This window comes from Ochotona princeps, chromosome 19, assembly GCF_030435755.1.
Source record: "Ochotona princeps isolate mOchPri1 chromosome 19, mOchPri1.hap1, whole genome shotgun sequence".
NCBI lineage: Eukaryota > Metazoa > Chordata > Mammalia > Lagomorpha > Ochotonidae > Ochotona > Ochotona princeps.
In genome coordinates, this window is record NC_080850.1 from 50,105,941 (window position 1) to 50,129,044 (window position 23,104).

At 47.8% G+C, this 23,104-nt stretch overlaps 4 protein-coding genes across 4 annotated transcripts; 2 read left to right on the forward strand and 2 right to left on the reverse strand.

Moving 5' to 3' along the window:
- The first annotated feature begins 1,738 nt into the window (after positions 1-1,738).
- LOC101521716 (olfactory receptor 14C36-like) lies at positions 1,739-3,180 on the forward strand. The gene is made up of 2 exons (XM_058677399.1): positions 1,739-2,652; positions 3,156-3,180. Exons 1-2 carry the CDS (start codon positions 1,739-1,741, stop codon positions 3,178-3,180), a joined length of 939 nt encoding a protein of 312 aa, XP_058533382.1.
- A 1,664-nt stretch (positions 3,181-4,844) lies between these two features.
- LOC101521478 (olfactory receptor 14I1) lies at positions 4,845-7,146 on the reverse strand. Its single transcript, XM_058677400.1, has 2 exons — positions 7,098-7,146; positions 4,845-5,794 (listed from the first exon to the last, which is right to left on the reverse strand). The coding sequence occupies exons 1-2, from the start codon at positions 7,144-7,146 to the stop codon at positions 4,845-4,847; spliced, it is 999 nt and encodes a 332-aa protein (XP_058533383.1).
- A 9,036-nt stretch (positions 7,147-16,182) lies between these two features.
- On the forward strand, positions 16,183-17,124 carry LOC101521234 (olfactory receptor 2H1-like). Its single transcript, XM_004586565.2, has one exon. The coding sequence runs from the start codon at positions 16,183-16,185 to the stop codon at positions 17,122-17,124; it is 942 nt and encodes a 313-aa protein (XP_004586622.2).
- A 4,652-nt stretch (positions 17,125-21,776) lies between these two features.
- On the reverse strand, positions 21,777-22,736 carry LOC101520994 (olfactory receptor 2T11). The gene has a single exon (XM_004586564.2). The coding sequence runs from the start codon at positions 22,734-22,736 to the stop codon at positions 21,777-21,779; it is 960 nt and encodes a 319-aa protein (XP_004586621.2).
- Positions 22,737-23,104: the final 368 nt, after the last annotated feature.

Below are 23,104 nucleotides of genomic sequence, written 5' to 3' on the forward strand. Positions count from 1 at the left end.
CTCCCTGGTTAAGTCTATTTTTAATGTTTTATCATGTTTGATGCTTTTAGAAAAGCAGCTGCTTTCTTGACATCCTTCTTGAATGCTTTGTTGTTCATGCAAAAAGCCAGCATATTTATGTATTTTAATTTTACATCTCACAGCTTTTCCGAGTTTATTTTTCTCTCTGTGTGTGTTGCCTCCAAAGTCTGTAAGGAAATATCTTCTTCCATTTTGCTTTCACACTTCTTATTTGTCTACTTGCTCCGAGTGGATTCCCAGTATAAGATTGGGTAGAGTTGGTGAGAATCCTTCCATATTTTAGAGAAAATTTTCATTTTTTCACTGTGTGTATGATGTTAGCTGTGGGCTTTTGTGAAGTAGTCTTTATTTTGTGGGAGAAATAGTGAATCATCTATACCTAATTTGTTAGAAACTCTATTATAAGAAGGAGTCAGATTTTATGAATTTTTCTGCATTTATTGAGGGTACAATATGATTTTTGTTCTTTAATCTCTTTCTGTAACAATTCACGGTGATTGGTGTGTTTATGTTGAAACTTCCTCTCAAGCCCAGGGCTGAATCCCACTGCTGGCGTGTCTCATGCCTCTACCGTGTTAGCTGTGTGGTTTGTTAACGCTTGTTCAGGACTTTTGTATTAAAGTCTCTCAAGGGTATTGGCCTGAATTTTGTCTTATTGGGTTGCCTTCAACTGGTTTTGATATTCTGGGAGATGTTGGTGTCATTAAATCGAGTTTATAAATATCCCCTCATTTCTATATTTTGAAAATTTTTAGAGAATTGGTAATAATTGCTCCTTAAATGTTTATTGGAATTGATCCACGAGACCACCTGACCTTGGGGTTTTCTTTAGGGGAGTTTCATACTTTCTAATTCAGTCTCCTTATTTCTTGTTGGTCTGTTCCAGTTTCTTATTTATTTATTTTTTTGTTGAGTCAGTTCAGGCAGGATGCACATTTCTAGAAACCCATTTTATTCTGTTTCTCCAGCTTGTTGGCACGTGAGTGTTCACACTGGCCCCTTATGATCCTTCACTCTGGCATCAGTTGTATCATTCACTTATGCACATTGTGTTTTTGTTCTTATTTTTTCCAAGAGATAATTTATGGATTTTCTTTTCATATAATTTTAACAATCTGGTTTTTATACTGGTCTTGGATTCTCCGTTCACTTTTCCTTGGCAGATTCCAGACTTAGCAGCTGCTGCAGAGCAATCACTTAGCTTCTTCCTCTATGTGTAAGCATAAGTCTAGTTGTGTATAACAAACACATGAGCGTATATACTACTGCATTAATATTCATGTGTGCATATTTATATATCAATATCTATATAAAACAATAAGCACACACACACACCTTTCTCTGGAAAGTCCTGATTCGTACAGATATTCAAGCAAGAGAAACATGCCAAGAGTAACCTGTTTATTCTTTAATCAAAACAGTGAAATCTGTGAGTTGGTTTGATTGTGTAAACTGAGTAATAGCGCTGAGTTTTACTCCCAAAAATGAGCCCGGAGTGCCCCACCCTTTGCAGCACCTTTCGCTGATAACCACTGCAGAATGGTAAAATACAGGCTAAAAGGCAAACAGTCACCTTGCTGACACACAAGGTTAGTTGCACTACATGGAAGTAAACGCCAACAGAGTGCTGGGATTCGTCAAAATGAACTAACCAGGTATTATTTAATTCCTTTCTTTTGTGACCGTTGCTTTCCAGATCTACCAGGTTTGTCAGAAAATGGCCAATTCCACCCGGGTCACAGGGTTTCTGCTTGAGGTCTTTGCTGACGGGTGGGGGGTTCGATTCCTGCTCACGGTGCTGTTCCTACTCCTGTACACCGGCACCCTGCTGGGGAACCTGCTCATCGTCACCATCACCACCGTGGACCGCAGCCTCCACTCCCCCATGTACTTCTTCCTCAGGAACCTCTCCGTCCTGGACATGTGCTACATTTCTGCCACTGTCCCCAACGCCTGTGTCAACTCCCTCACTGACAACAGGGCCATCTCGGCAGCTGGGTGCGCAACGCAGATCTTCTTGGTCATCTACTGTGCCTACGTGGAGGTGCTGTTCCTCACCTCCATGGCCTGGGACCGCTACGTGGCCATCTGCCAGCCCCTGCACTATGCGGTGATCATGAGCCCACGCGTGTGTGTCCAGGCCACGCTGGCCGCCCTGCTCAGTGGCCTCATCTATGCAGGTGTGCACACAGGCTCCACATTTCGGCTGTCCTTCTGCCGGTCCCGCGTGGTCCGCCAGTTCTTCTGTGACATCCCATCCTTGCTCCAGCTCTCCTGCACAGACACCTTCAGTAACAGCCTCCTGGTTTTTGTCTCAGCCACTGGGGTGGTTGGCACCTGCTTCGCCCTCATCACCATGTCGTACGTGCGAGTATTTTCTACAGTGTTGAAGTTTCCAGCCCGAGAGCGAGGAAAGGCCTTCTCCACCTGTGTCCCGCACCTTCTCGTGGTGACTGTCTTCCTGAGTTCTGGTGCGTACGTGTACCTGAGGCCCTCAGGACACTCTGAAATGACTCGGGACATGATTCTGTCTGTCTTTTACACCATCGTGCCTCCGTTCTTGAACCCTATCATCTATAGTCTTAGAAACCAACAGATTAAGGCAGCCATAAGGAAAATAACATTGAGAAAGTTTTTAGGGCCTGGCCCAACGGCTCAGTGGCTAAATCCTCGCCTTGCATAAGGACACTGGTTCTAGTGCCCAGCTGCTCCACTTCCCATCCAGCTCCCTGCTTGTGTCCTGGGAAAGCAGTTGAGGACGGCCCAAAACCTTGGAACCCTGCACTCGCATGGGAGACCTGGAGGAAGCTCCTGGCTCCTGGCTTCTGATTGGCTCAGCTCCAGCTGTTGTGGACCCTTGGGGAGTGAACTAGCGGGTGGAAGATCTTTCTGTCTTCCCTTCTCTCTGTAAATCTGCCTTTCCAATAAAAATATTTAAAAAAAAAGAGATCTTTAAAACAAAAAAGTTTTTTGTTGGAAAATCACAAATATCAGTGTTAGATTTACTCTGAGATTCAAGCTTAGATACACATGGGGATGGGAGTTCAGTGGAGCAGTTCAGCTGCCGCCTGGAGGTCTGGGTCGCAGTGTCCAGGGTCAAGTCTGAGCTCTCCGCAGTCCCAGTCTCCTCCTAGCGAGTACCTGCGAGGTGACAGGTGATGGTCAGAATAACCACCTGTGTGGGCGACCTGGCTCGAGTCCTGAGCTCCTGGCTGCGACCTGGCTCAGTCTCAGCGTTCGGAGGCATTGGAGAGTGAACCAGCAAGGGGAAGAGCTCTGTCTCTGTATGCCTCTCTGCCTGTACCTTACAAATCAATAAGGAAGTACTCTCCTGGTCTGGGTTCTGCATTCCACTGCCCACTCCTCAGTCACTCCACGGAGACCAGAGTGAGCCCTCATGGCCACGAATGCATTGCCACATCTCTCCAGGAATCAGAGCAGGAGTTTGCAGTATTTACACAATCAGTGATGGATATGAATCAATATGACTGTTCCAAATAACTTTAGAATAGGTATGCCTATGATTCATTAAATAGTAATAATTTTTATAATTTTTCAAAAGAAAACCTAATAAATAAGGAGAAGTTTATTAGGCCTAATATCTGATTTATTCAGTGTATTATCATTATAAATAACATGCTACACAGTTAGAGAAATTTCAGTGTTTGGAGCTTAGAAAAAACAAAAGACATGATGATCCCAAGATGCGTTTTAAAACAAAAGTAGTATTGCAATCCGTTATAAAAATTATTTGCACCAAAATGAACTTGATCATTTAATTGTCTTTTTCTCCTCGTGTGTCTCACATCCATGGTGAACATCTTGCTCCCAGGTGGACAGCTGAGAGCTGTCCCTGCACCGCCAGGAATAGTGAGCAATCCCTCTTGTCTCTGCTGTTCCCCATGGAGGCAGCAGACCCAGGAATTAGTAACAGGCACTAGATCAGCCCTACCTGGAGAAAATATAATTTCATGCATAGAAAACCATGAAGATTATGCCAAAGTGTTAAATTTAATAAACAAATTCAGTAATATTGTGGGTCAAAAAAATCAGTATACAAATATCACCAGTATTTTTACACATTAAAAAGATATTATTCCCCCCAAAGAAAGCAAATACTACCTTTATAATAACTTCAAAACTAAAATACTTAGAAATAAGTCTCAACAAGGATGAATGTGTAAACTAAAGACTAGAAGAACTCAAGCAACTCAGTGGCAAGCAAACAATGAATTCAGTCAGAGGGAACACGGATCTGACCGAGCAGGTCCCAAAGAGAGGGGTGCGAGCGTGAACAGACACATGGGAACAAAACTCAAGGAAATGCACATCAAAGCCACAGTCGTCCCACTCAGATCGACTATTCCCGAGTCCTCTGCGCCCGTGGCAAGTGCCTTGGGAAGCAGAGACCTCCGCGCCCATGAGGCGATGGACATCTTGAATGTCCAGACGTAATAAACCGATTAATCCCTGTGTCAAAACACCACGTTGTACAGTGCAAGTCCTTCTTGTCAGCTGCACGGAAGCTATAAAGGTACGTAAGTCAAGTTAAACCAGACACACAGTAATTCTACATTTTGGCTTATCGGAAAGCAAAGTGAGATATTGAAAAGATAACAGAGAATGTCTATCAATAAATCATGTGAAGTTTAATGATTAATGATTAGAACTGAAACTGTGGGCCTACTTCAGAGTGTGATCCATGGCAGATTCAGAATAATTAAGGACAACTGTTTATTAATTTAGCCATTTTCCGAATTAGAGCCAACAGCTTTTCTGCCACGTGTGGTCACGTGTCTGTGCTCGCACAGCAAGACCAGGGGCTACTTGGGCAGAGGGCGTACCTTCCGCAGGAGTCTCCGCATGGCCGCCTTTATCTCCCTGTTCCGGAGGCTGTAAATGATGGGGTTGAGGACGGGAGGCAGCACCGTGTAGGCCAGAGCCAGCCCCAGGTCCTGCAGGGAGGAGGACTTGCCCACCGGCCCCAGGGCGGCGAAGAGCCCGGTGCTGAGGAAGAGCAGGATGACGGCCAGCTGCGGGGAGCAGGTGGCGAAGGCCTTGGCGCGGCCCTCGCGCGAAGGGATGCGGAGCACCGTGCAGAAGATGTGCAGGTAGGAGGTGGCCATGAGCGCGAAGCAGCCCAGCACCGCGCACGAGCTCACAGCCAGGGCGACAAACTCGGCCAAGAATACGTCGCAGGACACCAGGGCCAGCACGTGCGGGATGTCACAGAAGAACTGGCGGACCACGCTGGATCCAGAAAGGCGCTCCTGGAACATGTTTCCGGTGTGCACAGCCGCGTAGGAGAAGCCGCTGAGCCAGGCGGCGGCAGCCATCTGGTGACATTTGCTCCCTGTCATCATGGCTCCGTACCGGAGCGGGTGGCAAATGGCCAGGTAGCGGTCGTAGGACATGACGGTGAGAAAGGCCAGCTCAGCCGAGGCAAAGGCGAAGAAGAAGTAGACTTGAGCCATGCAGCCGAGGTAGGAGATGGAGCTGCGGCGGCTCAGCGAGCTGTGGATGGACTTGGGCACGGTGACGGAGATGTAGCTCAGGTCCAGGAAGGACAGATTCCCCAGGAAGAAGTACATGGGCGTGTGCAGGCAGTGGTCCAGCGTGACCACCGTCACGATGAGCAGGTTCCCCAGCAGCGCGGCCAGATACAGCAGCGCAAAGAGCCCCGCGTGCAGGAGCTGCACAGCCCGGACATCCGAGAAACCCGAGAGCTGGAATTCGGTCACCGCCGAGCCGTTGTCCCACCGGCAGGAGCGCTCTGGTGGGGGAGAGGATACGTGACGGTGTTAGTGAGAGCAATGAGCAATGCCATTCAGTAGGGCTTCTGCCACCCTCCTCAAGCACATGGCATGGTGGCTGGTGATGCTTTTAAGACGCAACGGTTCAGAGAGGTGGAGACAGAGACCAAGAACTGAGTAACCATTCTTCAAAAGCTGCAGTGAATGCCAGGCAGTGAGTGCTTCCCAAGCATGAGCTAAGAACTTCCCCATCGAAATGAGCCAATCCCAAAGGGTTAGATACCACATGTTCGCCTTAATTTAAGAAGATATGATGTTATGCGTTTCTGGCTCAGGCGTTGACTCTTGTCTAGTTCTGGACATGGTGTCATTGGCTCAGGGAATCAAGAGAGGAGAATCTCTCTCTCAATCTCTGTCTCTCTCTATTACTCAGATAAATAAAGGAATAATTTATAAGTAAGCATTTGCTTTGGTGCAAACTTTTCATTATACATGTTTTGTAGCTTCTCTAACAGATAATACACAAGAAAAAAGTCTGTCAAAGTCAAGGCTGCACTTCCCCATGGGTTTGAAACCTAGTTCCCACCATGAGGAGAATACCCTATGTTATCCCAGAATGGAGCCACCTGCAGCAGCCACACTGAGTGTGACAGTGCTGCACACACAATGTGGAAAGTTCCAAATGAGTGTTCTCAGTTATGTGAGCTTCAGACGCAGAAGAATGGTCCATGGGCTAGGCGGGCCCACAGAGAAAAGACGGTGCACATCAGTGAGGGCAGGGAGCACACAGCCAGTTAGAGAGTGTGGGCTGGGATGTACCAGTGAGGGCAGGGAGCACACAGCCAGTTAGAGTGTGGGCTGGGATGTACCAGTGAGGGCAGGGAGCACACAGCCAGTTAGAGTGTGGGCTGGGATGTACCAGTGAGGGCAGGGAGCACACAGCCAGTTAGAGAGTGTGGGACAGGGAGGACAATGAGACTACGGTGGAGGAGTGAGCATTGTTTATTCTGCAATATTTCAGCATTGAAATCCATTAGGGGAAGTGCAAAATATGAAGAGACCAACTAAGAACTCTGAAATAGTTTTAATACTGTCTACATTTGTGGTACTTCACATGTTTAATTTTATGCATATTGGTATCAAGAAGCAGGTGGAATACTTTCGTATATCATAAGCCAGCTCTCATTCTTAAACTCCCTTGCAAAATGCTATGAAAATAAATGAGACACTTTTGGCAGCATGAATCCATACTCTACCTCACAGAGAACATTATTCAGCTTGAATAAATGAAGCTGCTGGAGACTTCAGTGCCTGCGTCCTCACTCTCCGTTCTCTCTCCATGTTGTTCCACCCGCTCTGGCTTACAACGCATCACGGTGAGAAACAGCATCTTTGTCCTGCCGTTTACTCACCAGCAGATTCAGTGAAACAAGCAGTAAAATGCATTTCTTGGTTTGTGTTTGCTTCGACCTAACCAAACAACGCAGACTAGTAGCCCTAAGGCCCTCCCTATGGGGCATCGAGGCAGGTGGCCACAAGACTGCAGGTTGAATCAGCAGCAGGGCTGGGCCCTGGTTAGCTTGGGGCTGGAGGCCTGACACGGTCAGCCAGAGGACAGTCATCTGACTGGTTCAACCCCAACAGCCACCTCCCCACTTCCAGAATGGCCAAGCACCCCACAATTCTGTGACCTTTCTGTCTAGTGACTCTGTTCTTTACTGATGTCAATGCTTTTTGGAAGTGTAGACGGTTTAGAATTAAGAGTATTCTCTATAGGTTTACAGAGAAACAATGATTTTATATGAAAGTACGGATTCATACAACACTTCTATTGGGGAAATCACTGAGGCAGTCGTAACAGATACTTGGTGGTCAACCATAAATTAAAATGGCACAGGACCCTCTGCACACACACACAAAGGCACTGTATCCTCTGCATGCATACACACACACGGCATAGTCCCTTCTGCACACACACATCATGGCCGGATACAGTATAACCCTGTGCGCATCAGTGTAAAATCGGTTGCATTACACAGTTATCAGCATTTCCTGCTTTCCTTGGCCACCTCTCTGAGGAGCACCTGGGTGACTGTGGAGTTCCCTTCATGTCAGGAATACAATGAGCTTGTGGCATCAACAGTCGTGCCCATCCATGTTCATGAGACACAGTATTAGTGTCTCCCTGCTCTAGCAGAAGAATGCCAGGGAGCAGGGACATGGAATCCCCATGAGGAAGCCAGCATGGGGAATCCTGTCTGCCCATCTTGAGGCTCCCCACACAGCCACAGTGCCGTGATCCTTAAGCGCTGCTTCTCACGGCAGCTTCAGGGGTTGGAGGTACAGTTCAGGGAGGTAAATTAATAGCCTGCCCTTTCAAGCTGTGCATGGAACAGTCCCATGCTAAGACCAGAGACCCCAGAGCTCATTAAGACAATAAAAATCCAAAAAAATTGCATGTATTAAACTATTGTGTGGCCTGTTTCACTGAGACAGTATAGAACATAACTACAAAGAGAACAATGAAATTACTTTAATCAAACATCAGTCTTGATGCTCAAATCACTAACAGTTTGCAATGGTTGCCTCCAAAAGCCAGTCCAGCTTACTTATTGCACAAAATCAGAAAGATTCAAGCACAACAATACCTTGCTGAAAGAACATGTAGCTCTGGGTCCAGAGGTACTCTCTCAGTAACAAGGAGGATCCTTGGCTCACCGAGACAGAAATGACAGGATTTAATAAGCCAACTCGGGGATGGAGGACACTGCTGTGCAGAACTCTGTTTCTGAGGGAGCTAGCCCCCAGGGTCAGGTGCAGAAGAGAGGAGCCCGGGGCATTGGCCCACGGGATGCAGGCCTTCGCCTTGTAATTGGATGTGATAATTGGGTTGAAAGTATGGGGCAGTGTGTGTGTGGGAGAAGGAGAGAGAGAGACAGAGGCACTATAAAAATACGAAGTGTGACACCAAGATTCAAAATGTAGCAGAAGCAATAGAATTAAAGTATAGGGTCTATTGGTTTAGTTTGCCTCTTTTCTGTGATTAAAGTTAGGTTGACATATATTTGAAATAACCTGTTATAACAAAATATTTTTTACAGAAAATTATGGCTTATGGTAGCCATAATGAAAACACCTTTAATAACTACAGTAAAAACAAAAAGCAAGAATCAAAAAGCACTGTTAGAGAAAGTTGCCTAACCATGAAGGAATGTGTCAAGATGTAAGCAAAGGTGGATATAAAAATTAAAAATAAGCAAGAAAAAGAGGAGGAAAGTTGTATTTCATCAATAAGAACTTTGAATATAAGTGAATTAAATCCTCCAGTTAAAAGACATGAAATGGCTGGCTAGATTAAAAAAAGACATATTTGCACACTGAATACAAGTAGCTAATTTCACCTATAACAGCAATCAAACTGAAAGGAAAGTCATCAAAATACACTTCAAGCCAGTGGAAAAAAGAAGTAAGTGCAATTACATTGGATAAGAGAGAGACTTCAACTCAGACACTGTAGAGAGACGAGGAAGGTCGCTCTGTAGGATAGTCAACAGAACAAGAGGAGACAACGACCCAGTTATGCCAAACCACCTGGTAGGTCATGCAGACAGAACCAGCAGATGTTTCCAGAACAGTGCATCCATCAGCTGAGGAATGTGCAGGCTTCTCACAGCAGCTAGCAATTCTCAAGAATAGATCAAACCAAAGATAGACAAAGTTACAAAAAGAATCTTGTTCCCAGCTTCAGTTCTGAATTCCGTGGAATAAAACTATAGACTGTTAGAGGGAGAGGCTTCCGGGACCACAGAAAATATGTGAAAATTAAGACATCGTTTACTGAACAATACACAAGTCAATGAAATTTAAAAAGAAGGTAAAATATTTACTGAAACAAAATGGAGACACAGGGAGGGAACAGTGGTCCGTCACATGGTCTCAGGCGGCCGAGCTGGGCAGAGCTGGAGAAGAGAAGGACGGTTGTCCAGCACATGGTCTCAGGGTGTGAACTTTGATTTTAATCGAGCCTAGAAAGTCTTTCCAATTAGAAGATATCTTCACAATAGGAATAAAGATGATGCCATGACATGTTATAGGTCGAGGTGGCCCTTGATGTGTAACCCCTGGCCGATTTCCCTTCCCATGAGCTGCTGATGTGACTTGGGGTCAGCCTCGGAGGCGAATGAGCCGTCTGTTCACTGACTGTGGCACGGGCCCTGGGTCTGACTCATGCAAACATCACTGGGCTCTGGCGCCTCCTGCCCATGTCTGACTGGCTGATGGTGTCTACGGTGAGAGGATGTTGGAAGCTTTCAGTTCTATTCTGACATCTGTGGTCATGGTTGCTGCTGTGTTTTGTCCCTCTGCAGAAAGCTTGGATTTTTAAATATGTTAGCACCAAGCACGCAGCTCAGTATGTCTCTCATATCCTGTTAATCTGTCTAAATGAGAAAGAATAGGGTCTTCCAGTCCCTTGAACAGGGGTCCAGTGCTGTGGCATTGCAAGCCAATCCTCAGCCTGTGGCACTGGCATCCCTTGTGGGCACCGGTTCCTGTCCCAGCTGCAGCACTTCTGATCCAGCTCCCTGCCCGTGGCCCGGGATAACAGAGAGGACAGGCAAAGACTCGGGACCCCGCCTGCATGGGAGACCCTGATGGGATTCAGATCTGTCTAGCTCCTGCCTTTTGGGGAGCAAACTGACAGACAGACAAGCTCGCGCTCTCTCTCCTCTCTAAGTCTCTCTCCTCTCTGACTCTGCCTTTCAAATAAAAATAAAGTAAATCTTAAAAAAAGAGAGGACAGCCCATCATAGCCAATTTCCATGTAGGTTACCATCACAAGATGCTTCTTATTTCCAGGCTGGCATTGAGCCCTTAGTTCACAGACATCGTGCCTGTCCACCGCAATCCCAGACCTAAGTCCGCCAGTCCACCTGTCCTTTGACTCCCGTCCACAAGCTCACAGCCCTCCACGTCCAGCCCGTGTGTGTCACTGCATTTCCTGAACGACGTGAAGAATGAGACTTTGCTCGACCTGAGCAGGGTGACCAGGGCCCCTGCCCTCAGGTACCAGGTACAGCTTGGCTCAGCACCTTCTGGTGGGCAAGGCTTCAAGGTCCAGTCACAAGCCACAGTATCTGTTTTCTTTCTTCTTTCTTGGGCCTTCAACGTTCTTCCACAGCAGGATGGTCTGCACTGCAGCTGACTCCAGCACAGCCTGAACCACGCTGCCTCACGTCAGCTCACCACTTGTTCGGTGCATCCTGCAGTGTGGACCTGGGCTCATCAGGGTTGGGGGATGTGACGATGCCTCCTGGGGGAGGAACAGGGCCGTCACTCAACTTGTAAACAAAGGACAGGCACTCGGATGGTCACCCAGGATTGGAATCATCCATGCTGCATCCAGGCATCTGGGGATTCTCAAGTGGTTATTGGGAGAATTTTGTGTCTGCAATGAACTTGAATGATGACTTGGTTTCTGATTAGTACCGGTACCGTGGCACAAGGGGCAGAAGGCCCAAGCATGAATTCACAGAAAGGACAGTGACATCATTGTTTTCTCTGACTTGTTCCATCCCTAAGGAAGCCTCAAGGTAGCTCAAAGACTGGCACACCACAGGTACCCACTGAACATTCCAATGCTTTGCAAAACAGCTAGGATATACAGTCGGTAAGCCTCCCACAGGGGAGCTGATGCTGGTAAGAAGGCAGCTTTGTGTATCCATTACAGATATGGAATGAATGTTTTCATTCTCAGCATACTTGCAGCCTTCTGGGCTGACAGAGCTCCCTGCCAGGAAGGAAGCTGCAGGGGTCCCCTGGGATGCTGGGTGTCCTCAGTGGAGATAAAAAGGGATTTACTTCGCCTGCTCTTTGCTGTCCTCATATCTGTATGGGCCTTGTGCCTGAGGACAGCTCATCAGTGAGTCCAGGGTCTCAGGGAAGGAGCCCTGCCAGGATTGCTGGGCAGGCGCACATTTTCTCTGATTGCCACGACCTCCTGTCCAGCACAGTGAGCCGCTCACATCCTGAGATGGAAGGGGGACAAAGGTAAGCAAGGGAAGGGTCAGAGGGACACAGCCTTGGGTTCACACCAGTGGAAAAAAGAAGTGACTACAATTACACTGCATAGGAGAGAGACTTCAACTCAGACACTGTAGAGAGACGAGGAAGGTCGTTCTGTAGCACAGAGTAGTCAACAGAACAAGAGGAGACAATGACCTGGTTATGCCAAACCACCTTGTGCAGGGGCCCTTGGAGGGAAGCTGCCGTAGGACTCCCAGGACAGGTGCATGTCCAGTGCACTCCCTCAGTCGCCCAGACCCTGGGCTATGAAATGACTGCAGAACTCACTCAGCTCCAAACCCAGGCACACACACACACACACACACACACTCCTCAGAGGTCTGAGCAGACCTCCTGCACACACACACACACACACACACACACACACACACACACACTTCTTAGAGGCCTGATCAGACCCCCTTGACGTGTGTACACACACACACACACACTTGCAGTCATTACTGTGACTGTGTTGTGGCAGAAACCTTACCATGTGCAGTTGCTTTTCTCACATACATACCAACTTTTCACACCCCATATCGAAAGGCATGGAGAATTAGTGGATTGCTTAGCTGCTATTTTAAGTGAGATGGGAGACGGGATGCCGGGTGTGAAATGAGAGAGGGGATGCCAGGAGTGATGGGAGATGGGGATGCTGTGGTTAATTATGCTGTGCTAATCAGAAACCAAGTCATCATTTAAGTTCTATTTAGACTGAAATCTGCATATTGGCTTATAAAATATTACCTAGCTAAATTATGCAATGTTTCTATTGTCATAATCCAAAGAAGATAGTGGGCAGAGAGAGTCTAAAGAGAGAGAGAATGCTTCAACCGTTTGCTGACTTGGAGCCATAAAAACAGGAGCGGAACATGTGGTCCTTTGTCAGAATTTTAATAGAAAATGCAAGCAAACTGATCATGGTTCTCAATAATATACTGGGGGAAGTACATTTTATTAAAAGTATATTTATTTGATACATAGGAATGTAGAAAGACAGAGCGAGTGAGTAAGCCAGTGAGAGCTCCCAGTTGCCAATTCGCATGACTGGCTGGGAGTGGATCAGGGCTGAAGTTGGGTGGCAGAGCCTGCGCTGTCTGAGTTAACACTGCCTCTTCCTGGGAGCTGCATTAGCATGGAGCTGGAATCTGCGGACAGAACTGGGAATCAAGGCGCACATGCTGAGACACTGCGTGGTGAAAAGTAGCTCAGGCTTACAGGAAGGCAGTAAGGAAATCAGATTTATCATCTGAGTTTGGTAAAGGAAGACTGAGGAGAAGTAGCAGAGGAGCCGTGTCAGCACGTCCAACGTGCAAGTGTCCATGAATCTGTTGGTCAACGGAAGGCTGTGTGTGTCCCCCAGCCCACTGAAGGCTTTGTGTGTTCCCTGGCTGACCAAAGGCTGGGTGTGTTTCTGAGGGCTGTGTGTGTCTCTGAGGGCTGTGTGTGTCTCTGAGAGCTGTGTGTGTCTCCTAGCCCACTGAAGGCTTTGTGTGTCCTCTGGCTGACCAAAGGCTGTGTGTATTTCTGAGGGCTGTGTGTGTCTCTGAGGGCTGTGTGTGTCTCCCAGCCCACTGAAGGCTTTGTGTGTCCTCTGGCTGAGCAAAGGCTGTGTGTGTTTCTGAGGGCTGTGTGTGTCTCTGAGGGCTGTGTGTGTCTCCCGGCCCACTGGGGGCTGCAGCCCAGCATTAACAGTCTCTTACACACCAGACTGACAACACTGGTGAGTATTAGAAAGGAATGTCGTATGTGGTTAGAATTTGTATCTAAAAATCATGTTGAATCTGTTAAAAACCAACTAAGAATGACAATAATTTAAAAATAAAGCTATAAAACATGTACAATTATAGAATTTATGTAGTGTTACACAGCGTGATTTTCCTTCTTACTGGTATCCTTCATATGGCTGCATCCATAATTCTACCTATATTATTAAGTAAGACATAATGTTCCCACCACAATCATTTGAGATTAATTGGCCAAATTGGGTCATTCTGCAATGCAAGCACACGCTGAGATGCGCCATTGTACCCCATATGTAATGATTATTTGCCAATTAAAAATTAAACCAAAAAGCCAGTATTTTATGAGGATTATTTTACTATGAGATTAATGAGTTCTTTTATTTCTTATATTAGTTTAATCTGTCTTAGGTTGTGCTATTCGCAGACTATACTTACAAAATAAAAATTGCACTGTAATAGAGACGCCCCAGTGTCATCTTCAAGGTGAGAGACACGATGCCGAAGGCGAGAACGTGGTTCTTCTGCGTCTCAGGAGAACAGAGAGGGCGTCGTCTTGATGAGCCTTTGCGACCCTGTCTCCCAGGCGGGCTGGAGGGCTCTGGGAAGGCCAGGCGTTGGGCTGTCTTCTTTTTGAGGTCCCCTCCACGCTCAGGCCGTGACTGCCCCAAGGGTAGGAGCCCCTGCCAGAGTCCCTGGCAGTGCGGTCACTTTCACGACCTGCCCCTCACACCCGGCTCCCCTCTTCCATCTCACACCCGGCATCCCATTTCCACCACCTGACAGTGCGATTGTGTCCTGGTCCCTGAGGTGCCCATGTCCTTTGAAACATTCCACACTTCCCAGAAGACAGGAAGTGAATCTCCAATGAAAACATCACCTGAACCTGGATGCCCAAGCTGAGCCAGAGCCAACACAGACTCTTTCCTCATCACACGTTTCACAGTTTTGTTTTGTTGATTCATTTGTGCTTTTAGCTTATGATTATAGACAGAATGCATTTACTGTGCCTGCTGCGAAGGACAATGCAAATGTTTGTGGGACTGGATTCACAAAGAATCACAATGATTTCTGTGTATGTTGCATCCAACCCAAGCCTCTGCCCAAGAAGTGCAGCCCAGACAACCGTGCTAAGCAGCAAAGTTTATTGAAGAGGCAGGTGAACAGACCAACTGGCTGGGGTCAGCTCTGCTTTCCTTCAGAGAGTGATCCTGAGCTGAGGGTTAGAAGGGTTCTTCTTAGAAAGAGTGAGTTACACAGCCATGGGAACCTGGTGAGTTGGCTGCCATATGAGGCTGCCATGGGAATAATGTGTGACCAATGGGTGGGCTATACCAACCACAGGATGCTGTCATGGGGACAGTGGGTAGCTATAGCAGCCACAGGAGGTTGCCATGGGGACAGTGGGTGGACAATGGGTGGGCTACAGCAGCTATAGGAGGCAGCCATGGGACAGTGGGTGGACGATGGGTAGGCTATAGCAACCACAGGATGCTGTCATAGGGACAGTGAGTGGACAGTGGGTGGGCTATACCAACCACAGAATGCTGTTATGGGGACAGTGGGTAGGCTACAGCAGCTATAGGAGGCAGCCATGGGACAGTGGGTGGACGATGGGTAGGCTATAGCAACCACAGGATGCTGTCATAGGGACAGTGGGTGGGCTCAGGCAGCCATGGGAGGCAGCCCGGGAACAATGAGTAAATAAATCATACAATATTGATTCCTGGAACTGAGGGTTGCTGGCAGGGCATGGTAGCCTAGTGATCTGGCCCAAAAAGCAGGAAACTGGCAAAGCGTTTTGTACAGGAGCATAAAGAGCAGGTTAGCAAGCTTGTGCAGGGTTGAACCAAAGTGACTCCACTTTGTGACTGCATTTCACACTCACACTTTGCCAGCATGCTGGGTACTTAGTACCCAATACAACACCAGGACACCATGGTCCTTTGAATCTGGACTTGGACTTTCTGAGCTACAAGTTATGACAACTGTTTTTATCTTGGGATCCGTAAGTTGTTACTTTGCTGAGAGTGAAAGCAGCAGTTGTCTGTCCTGGCTGTGTGTCTCCTCTGTCAAGGACCTGCTTGGGGTAAGGCAGAGAACACTTGGATTGGGTTCCACTGCTTAGCTTCTCAAGCAGGGCCAGGGGCTTGTTTATGGGGTCCCTTCAATTTGTGTATTCCTATTAACATCAGCAAACAGCGCACCATTTCCCTGTACTTTGACAGGCAACATATGCAGAGGTAAAACGTGTTCTGCTCAGTATTCACTCCCAGCACTTCCCAGAGCTGAAGAAGACCAGGTATACAATGATCTTGGGTGTATGTGTGCAGGACACTGAAGCTTTTGTGATTATAGATTTGGGGGAAAGCGTCTAAGGGGTAGCATCTTACAAATACCCCTTCTGGTTCAAACAGCAGGTCTTACAGATGAGCATTTGCCAACATAGCAGCCTGGGAACAGAAGGCATTCACAAGTTGTCCCTAACATCTCCTGAAAATGTAATAGTGCATTCCATCTCCAGGCAAACACAGAGGGATCCTTCAAACATTGTTTACAGAATAATGTTCACACCCACAGCCAGCGCAGAAGCATCAGGGATGGCCAACGAGAGCTTCCCGGCTGGTTTCATCCTTCTGGGATTCTCCGCATGGCCCCAGGTGGAATCCGTTCTCTTCTGGATTGTGATCATCCTCTACACCGTGACCATCCTGGGCAACTCAGCCATCATCTTGCTCTCGTGTGTGGACCCCCGTCTCTACACCCCCATGTACTTCTTCCTTAGCAACCTTTCCTTCTTGGATCTTGGTTTGGCCACAGCCTCTGTGCCCCAGATGCTGTCAAACCTGTGGGGACCAGACAAGAGCATCAGCTACGCAGGCTGTGTGATGCAGCTCTGTGTGTTCCTCTGTGTTGGTGCCACGGAAGGCGTCATGCTGGTGGTCATGGCCTTTGACCGCTATGTGGCTGTCTGCCAGCCTCTGCGCTATACCACCATTGTCCACCGTCCACTCTGTTGGAAGCTGGCACTCACAGCTTGGCTGTCTGGCCTGATGGAATCTTTGATCCAATCTCCCATCACCTTCAAGCTGCCCTTCTGTGCTCACCACCGCCTGGATGACTTTCTGTGTGAAGTTCCTGCTCTCCTACGTCTGGCCTCTGGAGATACCTCCGCCAACGAATGGCAACTGACAATCTCTGCTGTGGCCTTCACCATGGTACCTGTGGGGTTGATCCTGACTTCTTATGGCCGCATAGCTCAAGCAGTGGGGAAAATGAAGTCTGAGGAGGGGAGGCAGAAAGTCATTGCCATCTGCTCCTCCCACCTGCTCGTGGTCTTCATGTTTTATGGGACGGTGGCCATGGTGTACACAGACCCCAAGACCAGCTTTGCTTCCAAGTATGGCAAGTTCTTCACCTTCTTCTACACTGTGGTCACCCCTATGCTGAACCCTCTCGTCTACACGCTGAGGAATAAGGAGGTGAAGGGTGCCTTCCGGAGGGTGCTGAGAAAGGGAATCTGCATAACTGAGTTTGGATAACAGCTTTTGCCTAGAAAGGAACTTCTCACACAACCTTTGAAAAAGTCCTAATGAAGAGTGAATTTAGCACAATAAACATGAAAATTTATGAGCTTGTTTTTGTGATTTTACATGATATTCATTTTGCAAATGCTAAGAACAAATGTAGTAACAGATTTGGCAAATCACAACTAAAGTCTTTCTAGTTAGGGAATCATGTTTATTGCAAAGCTAAGCTCAGGGGACCGTGATCTGTTATTTCTTAAATAATGCAGCTCATTTAACAAACCATTAAAAAATAGAGGGCATAAAATAATAGTTGAATATGAGGGCAAAATAAGGGAGAGGCCGCACTTTGTGGTGTCTTATGTAAGCCTGAAGAAAGGGAGTATTTCCTACAGTGTCCCTGGGTGCTTTTCTCATATCCAGTTCTTTCTGACCAGTTCACAAATACGTGAGTGCGGGGAGCAAGTGGAGAATTTACCACTCACGGGTATATGGAGCAGGTGGCTTCATGTGTAAATTAGAGCTCTAACTTCAATCCAAATTCACTTTTACTCTCAAAGTCAATATTTCTATGGTAAGAATTTGATCAATTCTGTTTTTTTCTATCCGCATAAAATTCATGTTAATGTGAAATAAGTATAAAAATTCCATATAGTTCATGGTTTGTTTTATTTCCTTTATTACAAAGTTAGAGAATCAAGACTGTGCAGGTTGTGCAAAAGAGATGCTGATATTGAAGGGTGCTCCTAGGAATCTAATGTGAAAAATTGACTTAATTTATGACAGCAGAAATTTCTGCTGGGCCAGCACTATGGCTCACCAGACTAATTATCCACCTGTAAGTGACAGCATCTTGTATGGGTGCCAGTTCTTGTCCCACCTGCTCCACTTCCTATGCAGCTCCCTGTGTATGGCCTGGAAAAGCAGCAGAGGATGACTCAAAGTGTTGGGAAGATTCCCCCAAAAGCTCCTGGCTCCTGACTTCGAACTGGCTCAACTCTAGCCATTGTGGTCCTTTGGGAGAGTGAGCCACAGATAAAAGAGCTCTCTGACTGTCTCTCTCGTCTCTCTCTGCAAAAATTTGTCTTTCAAATAGAAAAATAAATAATTAACAAAAGACATTTTGCTGAGGTTTACTGAATATGGGTGAATAATGAGGTAGTTTTCACATGGGAAAAATAAAGAGAAGGGACTAAGAGAAACCTACTTGCTGGAGAAGTAAGAGAGAGTTATAGTTTTGTGTGCTAACTTGAAGATTAACTAGAAATACTTTCTAGAAGTACTTGTATAAAAAAAGTGTTTTTGTAAAAGTTTAGAACAACAAAGACTCACAAGATAATGCTTTTTTGTATATCTAAGAGTTGCACATTCATTGCTTTTTGGTGGACTCATCAGAAAGACAGAAATATGAAGGGACTTCCAGACGCTCATGGGAAATTACTTCCCAACGTTGATCCATCATGTGCAAGACACAACTGTAAATGACGAGTGTGATCTGAGGGTCCTGGGGGTGTTAGCTGGAGAAGAGTGGGTACAAGACACTATTGTAAATGATGAGCATCACCTGAAGGTCCTGGGGGTGTTAGCTGGAGAGGAGTGGGTGTGTTTCAGAGATTCTTAGACATCAGGAAGCATTGAGAAGTCAGGAGTCAGATCAGGACCATGAGGCGGGTCTGAAGACTTCCCATTGAGAACCACATAGGCATGATCTGATTGCATGGAGGAGATGAACAGGGCTGTTGTGATGGGGGATGGCTCTAGCAAACACTTTCTGGAGGATGAGTCCCCATCCTTGACACAGTTTCTCCAAGCTCTCCCATAAGCAGCAGACAATATTCTCTGCCCCTCTGGAAACTCAGCCACATCTCCAACAAACTTGCTGTGACTTTGTTCTTGACCTGTCCTCTTTGGCTCCACCTGAGCCACTTGATTCTTCAGCACTGTGGCTTTTGGTGTGCAGAGAGCGGGAGCTTGAGACATGACTCACATTTCAGGATTGAGAGGCCCCATCATTGCCCAGAGCACTTGACTATGAGAACCCACACCCCAACAACAGTTAGGAAATGAGAATGGCTCAGCACCCTGTAGAGATGAAAGTTAGCCCCGCCCAAAGCTGCAGCAGTGTTGGGATTCTCAGTAGTATTGTGGAAACAGAGAAGGTCGCTCAGTGATGTCCTTATAACAATGGGATGTGTCACTTCCAAACTATAAGCTGACATTGAGCAATACCAGGAGAGGAAGTGAGAGTGAACACAACTCCAGCAAGGGGAGGAAGTGACGCTGAGCACCACTCCAGGGTGGGGAGGAACTGGCGCTGAGCACAACTCCAGGATGGAAGGAGTCATTTCCAGCACTCACTGCAGTGAGGGGAAGTGTAGGTAGAGGGGCCCAGGAAACAGAAGAGGGGTGTCTATAGCCCAGAACTGTTGATGAAGCCCCCCTTGGTGGCCCCAGCAGCCATCTATGAGTGTTGGGTGTCCTACGGTAGTCACAGTTCTGTGAAGGTATTCATCAGGAGAACATGCACTGTCATGACAGAGACGCAGATTTAACAAATGAAGTGTGTGATCCAACGCGTTTGATGAAAAAACAAAACAAAAAGACAAAGTTGTGACAATGAACATACAGCATTACTGGTGACTGCTTGGCACACACAGCTTCTTACTGGTGTGAATGCTGGCCACTGGTGTGAGAAAAGCTGGAGGGATACAGTTTCTCTGGGGATGAAGGGGGAACTCTGTGCAGTGGAGGGGGAGGGGAAGGCCTGAACCTGCATGGCTGCAGGGGTCCTGGTGCTGGGGTGGCGAGAGGAGACTGTTGCTAACTGCTCATGTAGCTGTCTGGTCCCGGAGCCACGTGACAGATCCTTCTCCCTCCCAGATTCATCAACAAAGGCATAGCTCCTGTGTCATGGCTCCTATGTCCTGGCTCCCTTGTCACAGTTCTTGTATCAGAGCTCCTGGGTTATGACTCCTGTGTCATGGCTCCCTTGTCATGGATCCTGTGTCATAGCTTGTGGTGTGGCCACTGTCCTCTCATGTTGTCCCATAGCTTCTGCTCTGCCAGATTCAAGGGAGTAGTGATTTGTGATTCTGGGTCGCACTCTCTCTTCTCTGCTGGGCTCTTTGTTTTCTGGCCACAAGGAAAGAGGCAAGGGAAATTTTATTGAAAGAAGCATCAAAAGCTCTCATGCAGCCCTCCTGGCCTGCCCCACAAAAGGGATGTTGCTCAGGACTGCCTGAGTCAGACATGCATGGCTCTCTAAGGGAGCTGGGTCACCTGATTGGCATAAATTTCTGTTATTGAGGTGTTCTTTGTGAGCAAAGCAGGGAGTCAGCCGAGCCTGGATATGATTGGTTGGGCCAGCAGCCAATCAACAGTGGCCTCAGTTGTACGCTCAGTTTGCTACGTTGAACCAAGGGGACAACTTTGCTGTGTTAATCACTGCTGAAGTGAGGAGGGTACACACCTGGGGAGCCTGGGATCATATTCAGAGATGACAAACACACAAGAAAGGAAAAGCAGCAGGTGATGGATAGGCGGGGTCTCCTACTTGGATGGGGGATGTAGGTCATTAAACTCCACATAAATACAGACAGAACATGGCTGTAAATGAGGACCCTTTCAGTTAGGAATCAATTCTTCCATGGAAGCAGTTCAAGCAATTTTACCGAGCATCAGGTACCAACCAGGATCAAGATGATGCAGTGAAAATCCTTCTGTGTTTTCCTTCACGTGGTTTGTCATGTGGTACCATCATTTGTAATGAGCAGTCCATTCTTTTTCAAACCCAAAGAAATTCACACAGATACCTGGGCAGACGGGTGCTGAAAGAGCAAAGGGAAGCCTGTGCTTACCCCCAAATCTCCTCTCCTCCCCATGCTCTCCTTGGGGTCGCCTCCTCCCGAATCCACAGAGCTGGGGGATTGGAAGCCTCTGGCTTTGAGCCCAGAATGTCACTGTTACAGGTTCATGGAATGAGGCACGGTGGTGCTGTTTGGTGGTAAGTAGCAGCATCTACACCTCTGAGGGTGACCATGCCCTCATCACTGGTGCCATTCAGTCCACCAACCACTTCTTGAGGCTCAGCATTCCAGCGCTGTTCCCATCAGCACGGGACTGGCAAGCTTGACCTCACAGTTCCGTCACTGGGTGTTAATCCCACAACAATGAGCAAGAATGAATTTTATGGCTTATCTCCTTTGCTGCTTGTACACTGGTACTCTGGTGTGTCAATGCTATTAAAAAAATTCGTGCAATTATGGCACCCTATGTGGGATGGCTTTTAGGACTTTGGGCTGACCACGGGTAAGTTGGAAAGGAGACCAGTTCAGCATGAAAGGGTTTCCATGAACTCTAAGATTAATGTTCTTTCCCTAAACACAAAAACAGAAATAAGATTAATTCCTGAATGTAAGAGTCCTTTCTTATTAGCGTTTTGCCCAAAGATCTCTCATAATGAGAGAAACATCCCCCACTTCCCTCTGGAGCAGGAATCCTGACACACTGACCTGCCTTGATTCTAACTGAGGGTACACTATGACAGGATGGGCTGTTAGCACACTGAAATAGACTGGGTCGTGAAGGGACATGGTGAGGAAATGAGCCCACGGAGGCACACTGGGACAGAACGGCCAGTCAAGGCAGTTCTTAGAGCGCTAGCCTCCTTAAGTGTCTCCTGTTGCTACCCTCTGAGCAGATGGACAGCGTGTCAGCATCCTACTACATGCCCCGGCCACATCCTTGTTCCTCAGGCTGTAGATGAGGGGGTTCAGCATGGGTGTGACGATGGTGTAGAAGGCAGACACCACCTTGTCCTGCTCGGGGGTGTGGAAGGCCTGGGGCAGCACGTAGGTATAGAAGGCAGCACCAAAGAAGATGCTGACTACTGCCAAGTGGGAGGAGCAGGTGGTGAAGGCCTTCTGGCGGCCCTCGGGGGAGCGCATGCGGTGAACGGTGACCAGGATGAGGGTGTAGGAGGTGGAGATGACGGAGAGAGGGGTGAGCAGCATCAGGATGCAGCAGATGTACATGAGTGTTCTATACAGGGACGTGTCAGCACAGGCCAGCCTGAGGACTGCCAGGACCTCACAGAAGAAGTGGTCGATGCTGTGGGAGCCGCAGAAAGGGAGGCTCATGGTGATGGAGGTGAGCAGGAAGCCATCCAGGGAGCCGCCCAGCCAGGCCCCAGCAGCCAGCAGAAGGCACACCTTGTGGTTCATGAGAACTGGGTACCTGAGAGGGTTGCAGACAGCCACATAGCGGTCGTAGGCCATGAAGCCCAGCAGGAAGAACTCGGAGCCAATCATGGTCAGGTAGAGGAAGGTCTGGATGCTGCAGGCCAGGAAGGAAATGGTCTTCTCTCTGGAAATCATGTCCACCAGGAGCTTGGGCACGGTGGTGCAGATGAAGAGGGTGTCCATGACGGACAGCTGACCAAGCAGGAAGTACATTGGGGTGTGGAGGCGGGCATCGCCTTGGATCAGAATGACCATGAGCACATTTGCTGCCACAGCCACCACGAAGATGGCTAAGATAACAGTGAACACCACCCCCATGGCCTCGTGGCTCACCAGCAAGCCCAGGAGCACGAAGTCAGATGGCGACCACAAGGTTCTGTTCTGCATTGGTATGGCCTGTAGTGGCTCCCAGGAGACCTGAGGACCTGGAGGGAAATAAGGCCCAGCACGGTGCCTATGGGGAACCTGCAGCAGGGCCAACACTTCAGGGCCTGACTGGTACGAGTTCTGCTAGCTCAGCACCCAGGAGCACAAAATGGACAGTAGGAACTGTGGTGCAACCTCTCCATCTGGGAGAACAGCCCCTTTGTTTTAGCATCTACATTCATGCTGCTGCATGTGCCACAGTGAGTGCTGGACAAGACTACTGTCGGCTCTCCTGCCGTCATTCTCCTGTCCTGCTAGTTCTGCAGCTCTTGCAACTAGGAAGTCACCCAGAGCTCGGCTGGGCAAAGGGAGAGGAATGAGGTGCTTTC

Bases quoted from the DNA above. Each gene is read 5' to 3' on its own strand.
- LOC101521716 (XM_058677399.1), top strand. From the start codon at position 1,739: ATGGCCAATTCCACCCGGGTCACAGGGTTTCTGCTTGAGGTCTTTGCT. The intron at 2,653-3,155 runs GTTTTTAGGGCC...GTCTCCTCCTAG, and splicing joins AGGAAAATAACATTGAGAAA to CGAGTACCTGCGAGGTGACA.
- LOC101521478 (XM_058677400.1), bottom strand. From the start codon at position 7,146: ATGCGTTGTAAGCCAGAGCGGGTGGAACAACATGGAGAGAGAACGGAG. The intron at 5,795-7,097 runs GTGAGGACGCAG...CTCCCCCACCAG, and splicing joins ACATGGAGAGAGAACGGAGA to AGCGCTCCTGCCGGTGGGAC.
- LOC101521234 (XM_004586565.2), top strand. From the start codon at position 16,183: ATGGCCAACGAGAGCTTCCCGGCTGGTTTCATCCTTCTGGGATTCTCC.
- LOC101520994 (XM_004586564.2), bottom strand. From the start codon at position 22,736: ATGCAGAACAGAACCTTGTGGTCGCCATCTGACTTCGTGCTCCTGGGC.